Raw genomic sequence first — 12,263 nt, 5'->3', positions numbered from 1 at the left:
ATTTGCCCACCTCCCTGAACAGGAGTTTGTGCCACAGGAAATAAATTTTACCCCTCAAGAACAGATTATCATTGAGGAGGAAATTTCAAAACTCTTAAAAAAGGGTGTTATTACAGAAGCAAGTCACTGTAGAGGAGAATATATTTCTACCATATTTATTAGACCTAAAAAAGATGGTGGACATAGGTTGATACTTAACTTAAAAAAGCTCAATGCATATGTTGAGTACCATCATTTTAAGATGGACACATTGCAATCAGCTATAAGGCTCATGAAGACAAGCTGCTACATGGCATCTGTTGACTTGCGTGATGCATATTATTCAATACCCATTGATGATGAATACCAGGAAGGAGCACTCTGTACACATTCGGGTTTATTCTGACAACACCATTGCGGTAAACTATATTAACTCTACGGGGGGTACACACTCCATGGAGTGCCATTCTGTTGCTAAGAACATTTGGCACTTTTGCATGGACAGACAGATATGGGTATCTGCAGCTCATATCCCAGGGAAAGAAAATATCCATGCAGACAGAGAGTCCAGGATTTTCAGTGATAATAAAGAGTGGATGCTTTCACCTCGCTTATTATGCGAGATCATTGACATATGGGGGAAACCCACCATAGACCTTTTTGCTTCTAGGCTAAACAAGCAATTAGATTGTTATGCATCCTGGAAACCAGACCCAGAAGCAACTTATGTGGATGCTTTTCCAATCAGTTGGGGTAATCATTTGTTCTATGCTTTCCCTCCATTTAGTTTGATTGCACGATGTTTACAGAAAATAGCGATGGAGAAATCAGAGGGTATCATAATTGTTCCTATGTGGGAAACTAAGCCATGGTACTCGCAACTATTACGCATGATAACGGATGTTCCAAGGACTCTGCCACAAAAGTCAGACACTCTTCAAATGCCAGCAAGGAAAGAAATGACACATCCTCTAATCAAGAAAATGACCATGATGGTCTGCAGAGTATCAGGCGATCCCTTGAAACACAGGGAATTTCAAAACGAGCTGGCAAACCATACATATGCTAAATCTTGAGGACATGACAAGCACGGAGTCACAAATTACGTTTGTTATGTCTAAGCCTATAAAGCAAACCAAGCCTGGTACAAAATCAGTTCACGTTCAGTTTACTTCATATCCTGCTGACCCCCTCCTATGTGTGGTCACTACACTAAGGGAATATTTAGCACGCGCAAACGAGTTGCGTGGACAATGTAAACAAGTGTTTATTAGTTATCTCAAGCCTTTCCGTCCGGTGTCCAGGAGCACCATTAGTCGTTGGGTTAAAGTTGTTATGAAGGAAGCAGGGATTAATGTAGACAAATTTAAGCCACATAGCCCAAGGTCTACCTCCACATCTAAAGCCAGTTTGTGCTCTGTACCTTTAGACCAGATAATGTCAGCTGCTGGTTGGTCTTCAGCCACCACTTTTGCTAGGTTTTACAACAAGCCAATCGATGTAAACAATGGTTTTGCTGATAGCATTTTGTCACTTAAATAATTCACTAATAAACCACCTTGCATATGGTTCAAATGGTTTCATGTGTGCAGTTGCTTTGAAGTCTCACGTGAGCCCTCAGTGCGGTGACAGAATAGAATTCAACAATTAAACGAGACTTACCTGTAAGTTGAAGTTTGATTAGAATTCTATCTGTCACCAAGCACCGAGGGATTACGTGCCCGCCCTAGGTTTTTCATGCCCAACCCTTTCGTGGCTTGGTGCTGGATTTTCCACTGCACACATGGTAAGTGCTTTAAAAACTGAGTTCGCGCAGGCGCAATGCTATCTCACGTAATCCCTCAGTGCTTGGTGACAGATAGAATTCTAATCAAGCTTCAACTTACAGGTAAGTCTCGTTTAATTGTTGAATTATACTTCAACATGAACCTTCAGTGAAAACGAAAAACAATTGTAGTCATCAGTAGTTAAAGTATCTGAACTGTTGTCAGAAAAAGGTAAGGTCGGTGAGCTAAAGGGCATTTGATGAGATATCATTATATATATACTGAGTGCAATCAAGGCGAGGAAAATGTTATTTTAGTTCCAGTTACACCGAGTTGTTCGTGTTTTGACGTACCGGAATTTTACTGTACGTTTTAAATGTGACTTACTTCGACCCCCGCATACTTTAATTAGTTTCATTGATATGTTGGAATGAAATGCTGTTATAGGCTACCTGTTCACATTGTTTTGTGAAGACGGATAGATTTATCCCCCTCCATAAAAAAAACAAATTGTGGGAGCAATCATTTCTCTCACGTTTTTATACATATGTACAGCAGAAGATCCATACGTTGATGCTCATACTGTTTAATCGGGGAATGCGTAAACAGGTTTTCCGCGACTTTTATCTTCAGCGCCGTTGAAAGTGTGAAAGAGACTATTTAAGCATTTTTTTTAAAATATACAAACTTCACATGACCTTAAGTTTGCTTATATCTGCAATTTTGCTTTTGCATCAGATTTACGAGCGGGAAAATCACTGAAAACAGAACAAAACAAAACAAAAAGTCTGCGGTCACTAAAAATATTTCAATCAAAAAGAAATCAATATAACTAGTAGTTTTTGTCACATTTTGCAATGTAGTAGAACCTGACTTTTATTTTCCAAGTTTATACTTTCGAAATCTGCTAATAAAGTTGGCAATGTTATTTTTAAATTGCATGCATGTATGAAGAAACCTCGAAACCGAGATGTTTTCTGGTAACATCAAAACATCAAAGTATAGTGTTAAGGTAAAGGAAACTAAAAACTTCGAACAAAAAGTACAATGCATGTGATATCTTTTGCAGCATTCTTTAATTTTGCGTGAGAACGAAGTAGATATGTACACTAATCTAAAAACCATTCCTGAGAGAAAAAATATACGCTTGTGTTTCACGACGTACCTCAATGATTTTTGGTACATGTTTACATGTATTTCAGTTTGAATTCACAAATCAAACGGAAACAGTATGATTAGTCACAGAGATGGTAACGAACGTTTTCAGTTTTTGTGGGCGCTTCAGCCTCCATTATGCTACTGTCGGCGGAATCTATTTGTCTACGTGTCGCGTATCGCGGTTCTTCTGGGAGGAATTGAGTAGGCTTATATGACGTGATCATTTGATACGGCGGCCATTGCTGAGTCGTGTAATATTTCAGATATTTTTCGACAGCTTTCCGTCACGAGTGAAGGTAAGTTATTTTCCATTTCTAAATTGCTTTGCCTCGTTTTTGTCATATATAATCCTTCTTCCCGAACTGCCATCGAGAACTGTGTTCTCTTTGTTATTTCAGTTAGATCTTCGTGAGAAAATTTCTTCGGCGATACAAAATTGTTTTTCTCACGCAAGCCATTAACTTATACAGGCTCGGCTAGTGTTCAGTGTGGATTGTACGGGAAAAGTATTCGCTTTCGCAAGCACTCACCTTCTTTACCCAAACGAGTGTCAGTTATTGGACTCTAATGTTATCACGTAAATCGTGTACATGTATTTGCACTGTGCAGTTATTTTGAGAGACCCTATTAGGGGTAAATTCCGACAAGCGACATGGCCTTGAAAAGGCGACATGAGAGCTATGAATTGGCGACGAACGACAGACTACTCCAGCGAAATAGAGAAAGTGACACCAATGCCAAGATAGACCGACAACGAATTTCGGAACTGAGAATGCATCGATTGTTTTAAACGTTTGAGTCGAAGTGAAGACGCATTTCCAGAGTTTTAAATGTGTTTTCCTGTCTCACGCGCGATGTCAACGGGTCGTGAAACCCAGGGTTTCTTATATATGCTAAAACGTCCACGTCCAATAAATCGAGTCCGTCATTGCTGAGCATTTTTTCTCACTCTCAGCTGAGTGAGCAGTGCCCTAAAACGCCTAAAAACAGGCTTAAGGAGAAAGGTAAGAGATCTTCGACCGTCTGCTTCATATTTTTATTAGTGGGTAACCAGTGAAAGAATATGAAGCTGTATTATCAACAAATGGCATTATGGAAGGAAAAGAGAGACAGGGGAAAGTTGCCAAGGTCTTCTCGTCTTCAGCAGAAGATAAGGGTTACGCCAAATTCAAAGGAAGAATATAGATAGGAGAGGTTATCTGATTGAGGCCGTTGAGATTTTGAGTTAAAGAACGATTGTTAAACATAAACATGGTAAAAATAGTCATAGGTTCGATTGTATATTAGGTCCAAGCACTGACTGGAAAATGGCTGAAAATAGCAATTCCAAGCGTCTAAATTTCAAACGTTCCTGGGGGAGCATGTCCCCACATCCCCTAGGAGGTTAGCAACTTCAGCGCTCGAAAGCATGCCCAAGCCCTTAGAAAGCATGCCCCCAACCCCTTAGAAGATTTTGAAAAATTAAAGTAGCTAAGAAGTCTTTTCCTTCATTCTGAGTCGAAATATAATGCTTTAAAAGTAACCCTAAAGTAACCATTAAACCCACTGACTGGAGAAATGCAGGCTCTGCATAAGAATTCCTACTGCTGAAAAGTGGTCGAAGCAAGTGCAAAGCATACAAGGAGTAAATTATATCCAAAGAGATACTTAATTATATATCTACTTGACTAAAACAGCAAGGAACCTTCAATGCGTGAGAAATAATCGTTTCAGCGTGAGAGTGCAAGATTGAATTCGTTTGCGTGAACCTCATGCTCAATGCGTGAGACTTGAGAGTACTGTGTCGGTTTTTTTTTAATAAACAAAGGTATTACGATGTGCTATACATGTAGCTTCGTTTTAATGGAAAAAGGTCAAATTTCCTGACACAACTCCTCTGAGACGAAATTCCGACAGGCGACATAAGAATCTTGCGAAATGCCGACATGGCTGGTGGCGAATTTCAGACAGGGGACATGGGTACCCCCCCTAACAGGGCCTCTTTTGAGCAGCTGTGAATGCAGTCGAACTGCTGAACTTACATGTACTGGAGCTACATGACAATATTAACTGCGAGTATGGGGACATCAATTGAACAATACCGGTCGAGGAAGCGAAGGATGCCTTATCACATGTTCAGCGGAGATGGATTCTTACAATGTTTTAGCTAAATGTGTCTCACTTGACAGCATTGAAACAAATTCTGGACATGTACAGAAATGATGGGCAACATTTTGTCTACATCCCATTGCTTGTAAGGGGAAGTGAATGATAAGAAGAACAATCCAGGCCCTGCAGTATTTAATAATACTAATCCAACAACCACTGTGTGGGCAGGCCACAAGTCAAGGAACTGACAGAAGCACACTTTGGTGAAAACGTTGGTGAGCAATGTGTTGCAAATTATGTTCACTTGATTATGGTTAAAATTTACAATACAAATAGAAGACAATCAAATAGAAGACACTGTACTCACAATATGCTTATTGGATCGTGCCTATACAGTTCTAGAAAATATAAATTCTGTACAAAAAAATGTGTATTTGCCATTAACTGTTACAATGAGGTCAACTAATGTTCCAGGAAGAGTTTCGATTTTTGCGAGAATGTACATTCAATGCAACGTAATGCAATTTAATACATTGTTCATTATTTTCACTCTTGACACCAAACAATGCCCAATATATGTCTCTTAAATATTTACTTGCAGAAGCATTTTCAAATAATTTTCTTAAACTCATCAATAACTCATCAAGTTTAAACAATGTAAATCCTAACTGTGATGGTGTTTGGATATCTGATCTTATTTGACATAGATGTTGTAATTTTAAGTCGCCTTTTCCTCTTTAGTTCTAGTTTCAATTGAGAAGATAGGTGTACTTGTGTATATAGTGGGTCAAACACCGAAGACCACATTCCATCACGTTTAAAAGACTCTTCTCCATATTTGGAAATGTGGTTAAACACGGTCTTTCATGCTTGATGTATTACATCACTGTTACTACAATTGTTGTTTGTGGCAGTTTTTAAAGACGTCAGAGCACAGCTTTGACATATTTTAAATTTAACTTCGAGGATTTGCATGGGATACTCCTTTCATTCGGAAGATACACTTTGGTCAGCATTGAAGAGCTTAAAAACCTATTATATTTACAATTGTCTTGCTTACAAACATGGACTGGTCCTTTCAAAATGAAAGGTGTACTGCACATGTCTTGATTTGTGGTTATCAAGCTCATATGCAACAAGTTCAGCACGACCAGGAATGTGATTACAGTGAATGAATGTGTGTTCAAGAAATTCTCCTAAAACAACTGATAACAGTTGCATTGTGTTCTTCAAATAACATTTAATTAACTTCCCACTGTGAATAGCATGATAAAAAATATGTTATTATCTTATTGTATTTTAAAGCAGATCCAACCGATCAAAGTAGTATTGGGTTTGACAGAACAATTATAACACCTACAATGAGGGACATCTGTACCAGGTCATGTGAGCATAAGAACCTAGTAAACCAGAGTGCAGCACACTGAGCAATGTGTAACACTCCTTTAGACATAATTTTTATGTTTGTTATATAGCATTTGACTTTTTATCAAGCTTCAGCCGATAAACCTGTACTGTATACTTTTCATGTGAGTTGCTGGAAGCTCTGTTACACAACTCTTTATACAACTGTATGCTAACAGCCACTTGAAGATTAATATTGAATCCAGAAACAAACATGGATGCACTCTTCTATCCAGAAATAATTATGCAAACTACTAGTCAATCATCAACATATACTTTTAACATCACAAGGCTCTTCATGTATCAAAAGAAGCATGCAAACTATATGAACAACATGTTCTTCTTTATTGTTTTTACTGCATTTACAGTAAAATTTTACCACATTTTGCATCATCTTAAAGCTGGCAATCAACCAAAGAACCTACTTCCTGTATGCAGATTGATTATTCTTATTCCACGTGACAACATTACTTTCCAGTCATGACAAAACGTATTCAGAACTTCATTGGAATCGACACCATTGACAAGGTGTCTATTTGGGGCCAAGTGTTGAATTCTCAGTTGCTGATTTTATTATGTAACTGCGGCTTAGATATTGCAGCAAACCCTCTTGGCAGTACATGCGCAAGTTAATTTGATATCTGTAAACAGTCTTCAATAAAATTAATAACAACTCACCTATGTTGATACCTAATAATCAATGTTACTTCATTTATTTAAATTTATACCCTTATCTTTCTAGTGATGGCCTATTCACTTGTAGTACTTTAACTCCCGAATACTAACGTTTAAAACTAGCACTCCAATTGAATGAAATAAAAGTAAATCTAAGCCCACACAAGTACGCTTTGCGGACCTATTTTTTTTAAATGTCATGTTCTAACACAGTTTTGGTTTTTTTCCAAACCGTCTTCCGGACCACGTATATAAATGAAAGGGCGAATTGTTGTCATATTGTCATTCACTAGCAATTCATCTCAGAGGATTGAACTATTGCAAGGTATAAGTAGCCTTTAATTTAAATGCCTTGAATCAAATGTTGAATTTACAATTTTGAAGTGTGGTTTCAACATGCAGCTTATTTTTGTGAACTATTGGGCATTCTGAGAGATTTAGTCCATAATAGCCTTGGATATGCAAATATTTCTTCCTTTTTTCAGAAAGACTGACAATATGGCTTGTACCATGAAAAAGAAAGAAAAGAAAGAACAATATCATCGTTTGTGGTCGATGGCAACTAAGACCTGTTTGTTTCTGACTGTGAAAAACGATAAAGTTGAAAGTGTCAGGTGTAAAGAAAGTGCACGTAACGATGGTTCAGAAGAATCTAGTAAGTTACAGCTTTTCATGTCGATGAATTCGTTTCTTTCACTTGTTGTCTAGCAGCATGGTAAAGGTAAGGTAAAGTCTGCATACGAGCCAACTGGCCCATCAGGCCGGAGCTTATCCCGGTTTCTGTAGCATGAAGCGACTAGGAGTATTTCTACTCCCCCCTGGATGAGATGCTAGTCCATCGCAGGGTTACCCCAAGCATTAAGTTCGCCGGTACCCATTTATACACCTGGGTGGAGAGAGGCACTGTGAGAGTAAAGTGTCTTGCCCAAGAACACAGCACAATGTCCCCGGCCAGGGCTCGAACCCGAACCGCTCGATCCGGAGACGAGCGCACTAACCATGAGGCCACCGCGCCTCCCAGCGTATTGGCAACGTACTTCATCATAAAATTCACAATTTTTGACTTGTGTGTAATAATTGACCTAGTGTTATGCGTAATCCATTGTTTTATCAATTCAATTCAATATGCCAGTCCAACACCATTTGCCTCTAATCTATCTGTAGACAAAGTGTCTATTGTGGTTAAACTTAAGTCGCACTCGAAGTGGCTGGACTGTACCACATTACTGGAACTTATACCGGTCTCCGTACACGGAAGTGCGGACAAAGGGTAATGTTACTTCCCCCGAAGGGAATGCTAATCCGTGGTAGGTTAGCCTCCAGCATGTTTCAACGTTTCTTTAACACATCGCCACTAGGCCACCGCCTCTCCTTCTCGTCTACTTGATACAGTTTGGTAGTATTGATCCGTCAAACTATTAAAACTGGAAACTGAAGGATACTGTTGCCGGAGCCACCTTAAATGCAAAAATTGCATATTAATCCTTTTATTTCGTGTTTTTGTCTTTTCTTTGACACAATTAAGGGAAACTGAAAGTTGAGGAAGCACAAGATACTCCTCCTTCGGCAATTTGTTGGCGGATTGTGTTTACACTAGGCACCAAGGATTACGCCCTGCATGTAGACAACAGCAACACTGTAACTACAGTGGAGGTGGGTTATGAATCTCGCTTTCTTCCCTGCATCCTCTTCACTAGACATTAGAGATCAACAAAAATGCTGATTTACGAGAGACAAAAATGCTGCTGTAAGTGAGAGAAAGTCCTCTTTTCTAGTCGCAGATCACAAAACATAATTCAAATGTGCTCTTTACACCTGCTTTACTTTATGATATATGTCAAAGCGTGAGGTCAACAAAAGCAAATTTTGTTGACACTGGCCTTCGGCCACGGCCTGCATGTACAAGATTACATATCTAATTAACAACTAGATATTGGACCGGAATGCTGATCATTTTCATTCTGGAAAATTGTGCTAATCGATTAAGGTTTAGGGAAGATCCGATATAATTGAGCTATTGAAATTATATTTGGCTCCGCAATAGGCATGCATTATTAAAACTACAAAATTAATTCTCTTGAAATGATGCTGAGTTCAGAATCGTTAAGTTCACTAAGTTAAGGGGCAAGACCCAAACACTTTGCTAAATTGCTGAACCGTATTTCATGGGGAAAAGTTGTTTTTTGTCTTGAAAGAAATGTCGGATTTGTCTGTGAACTATTTGACGCATTTGGGGGAGTGTTGATCTTCTAAAACACAACATGACCAATAACGACCATTGTGTCTCCTTTTTCTGTCAGAGGTTCCTGATGAAAATACATTAAAAAAGGCAACCTGTTTTGTGCCAACAAAACCAGTTCAATCTCAACCATTCGCAGCATGGGAAGTGAAGTCCTCTGGCCCGAGCCAAGGGAAGTACATCGCTGTTAACGAGGAAGGACGCTTATCGGTTAGAGCATTTGATTTTACACCATGTCGCCTGGGCGCTACTTTTGTAATAATATAAGTATGCCCGGGGCGGGAAGAAAAACAAGACGGTTAAAATGTTAACAACTAAGCTTTATGAAAAATGAGCAGCTGGATACATTTCTAGATATTCGGTTTTGACTTTTTTGTTATTGAGATAAGAGAAAAAAAATGCATATCGTAACAGCTTCGAGATTGAAAATATATGGCTGTAATTAATATAATCATTTGAATTAAAGAGAAAGTGAGAGTTACAGTTGTTTGTATAGTAAAAGACAGTTATTGATCGAACGGGGGGGGGGGGGGGGAAGCATTGAATAAATTACCCAATCGAGAGGCTCGGTAACAGTCCCCGTTATTCATTGATATAAGGTAGTTTGACCTTTTAGGGCAAAACAATTTAACCAAAACAACCCCCGATTTATTTTTTCGTTACAACGAAATATTTATACAGATACAGATAGATTTATGGAGTAGGACTAATTCAAACATATTAATTCGCTACTCCGAGTTTCATGCTTCTCGCAATCCTCAGGCAATTGTCACATATAGATATAGATACGTGACATTAACACTTTCATGAAAACTGCAGGTACCAAGAGAAATAACATCAAACGCACTGATAACAGTCCAAAGGGTGAAAAACATATGCCATTTGGCCGAATTCAGAGTTGTTATGCATGGTTAAAGAGGAAAACAATATGTTTAAGTCACACTTAAACTTTTTTTTAGTTTTGAATATTGTCAAAATTACATTGACGCAAGCTCGAGACCGATAAAATATTCCGTTTTCCTTGTTTTGTGCCTATGTTCATGTCGACGGGTATCCTTACATATAATGCAATGAGACCTGCAGACGCTACGCGCGTTGGTCTTTGTTAAGCCTCTAAACGACCTCTAAAAGCCTGACTTTACAAAATTGTAATCAAGCTAGGTGAAACATTTGACTGGAAATTAAAAACAAAAACCCTTTTATAATATTTGGTCGCGATACGAGCCTTTTCTAATTCATGTTAGCATTTAAGCTTTTCTAACCTTTATGCAAATATAGATTTTCTTGCATTTTACAATTTTCAACATTTCTTCCAAGTTTCTCATTTACTTATTTGAGTTTAGGAATATTAGCATGGCCACTCCAAAACGTGCTCTCTTCATCGGGGCAATGTTCTTCCTTGTTACTGCTACAATTAACGTCTCTCTATTACCCGTTCATAGCACTACAAGCTGCCCTTCATGTACCACTGATTTTTTTGGAATTTCGCCGGAGAAGAACAGCTTTAAGTCCAATTCCTATTTCACCCGACAATCAACAACAATATGGCGGACCAAACGCTTGCTTGTGATAGCAAAGGTTAGAAGAACACAGCGTGCATGTGCATTGTATTGTAACTCTACATTGACTTTTCGACCGCTTCTCAAGTTGATCTTCGACATAGAACTCAATCCTGGTCCGACTGGTTCCTTTAACTGCTCGGTGAAGGCAAATACCAGAAACATCAACAACGTAAAGATTGCTCACCTTAATGTTCGCTCGCTGAAATGCCGGGATCACTTTTTACTTGTTAAAGAGACTATTTTATCAAACAAATTCGACGTGTTTACTATATCTGAATCTTGGCTAGATGCCTCTGTTTCAGATTTGGAGATTGAAGTGCCTGGTTGTAACATCTACAGGGTCGATCGAAGCAACAAGACTGGCGGCGGGATCTGTGCATACGTCTTGAATACCTATCGTACAGAATTAATGGGTGATATCTCTGACATTTCAACCACCGGTTTTCATCAGCTTTGGTTGAAAATACAGGTCAGGAATTTAAAGTCAATTATTATTTGCACTGTATATAGACCTCCGGATACACCGCTAACCTGTTGGGAGAACGATTTAACAACAACTCTGATTTATGCGTTATCACTGGACAAGCCTGTGTACATAATGGGGGACTTAAACTGTAATCTTCTCAGCACCGATTGTAGAGAATCGAAATCTTTAACCAGTTTTTACGAGTCGTTTAACTTATCGCAATTAATTGCTGCTCCTACTAGAGTGACCGAATCGTCGCGGTCTCTTTTAGATGTTATTCTCGCTTCGCAAACCAAACAAGTTGTCAAGGCTGGTGTCATGGACAGCTTTATTAGTGACCACGACATGGTCTTTGCCGTCCTACATCTGAAAGTATCCCGACCTAAGACCACATATATTACAACTAGGAGTTTAAAAAACTACAATCCAGACGCTTTTCAGTTTGATATGTCCGGTGCACCCTGGTCTGTTGTGGAAGTATTTGACGACGTTGATGACAAATTACACGCATTTGATCTGTTGTTCAATGAAATTCTCGATCATCACGCTCCGATTAGATCAATTAAAGTTCGTGGAAAACCAAATCCCTGCATAACGGAGGAGATACGTGAACTTATGAAATCTAGGAATGTCTGGCGCAAAACAGCTCGTAGAACTAATGATCCACATGCCTGGTCTACCTATAAAAACCTTAAACACCAAGTCAGGAAGTCAATCAGAGCAGCGGAGAGTGAATTCATCAAAGATCAGATTCAAAACAACCCACGGAACACAAATTGTATTTGGAAGGCAATCCGGCTCTGCATCCCTAAAAGATCAGTCTCCCCTAAAGTTTACAGCAAAGAGGACAAGATCGTGGCGGATACTTTCAATAATTTTTTTGCGTCTGTTGGAAAATCAACCAATTCCAAAATAAAATCTTTGGC

The 12,263-nt window shown here is 38.8% G+C and overlaps 1 protein-coding gene across 1 annotated transcript; it reads left to right on the top strand.

Moving 5' to 3' along the window:
• Window positions 1-6,385: 6,385 nt before the first annotated feature.
• LOC149111860 (uncharacterized) lies at window positions 6,386-9,786 on the top strand. The gene is made up of 3 exons (XM_089289456.1): window positions 6,386-7,725; window positions 8,596-8,723; window positions 9,371-9,786. The coding sequence occupies exons 1-3, from the start codon at window positions 7,530-7,532 to the stop codon at window positions 9,392-9,394; spliced, it is 348 nt and encodes a 115-aa protein (XP_089145582.1). The 5' UTR covers window positions 6,386-7,529; the 3' UTR covers window positions 9,395-9,786.
• Window positions 9,787-12,263: the final 2,477 nt, after the last annotated feature.

The sequence above is a fragment of the Orbicella faveolata genome, unplaced genomic scaffold, assembly GCF_042242905.1.
Source record: "Orbicella faveolata isolate gen_17 unplaced genomic scaffold, um_ofav_v1 contig_2, whole genome shotgun sequence".
NCBI classification, from domain to species: Eukaryota; Metazoa; Cnidaria; class Anthozoa; order Scleractinia; family Merulinidae; genus Orbicella; species Orbicella faveolata.
Note: the sequence above shows the minus strand (reverse complement) of the source record. Positions and strands in the feature narration are given on the sequence as shown.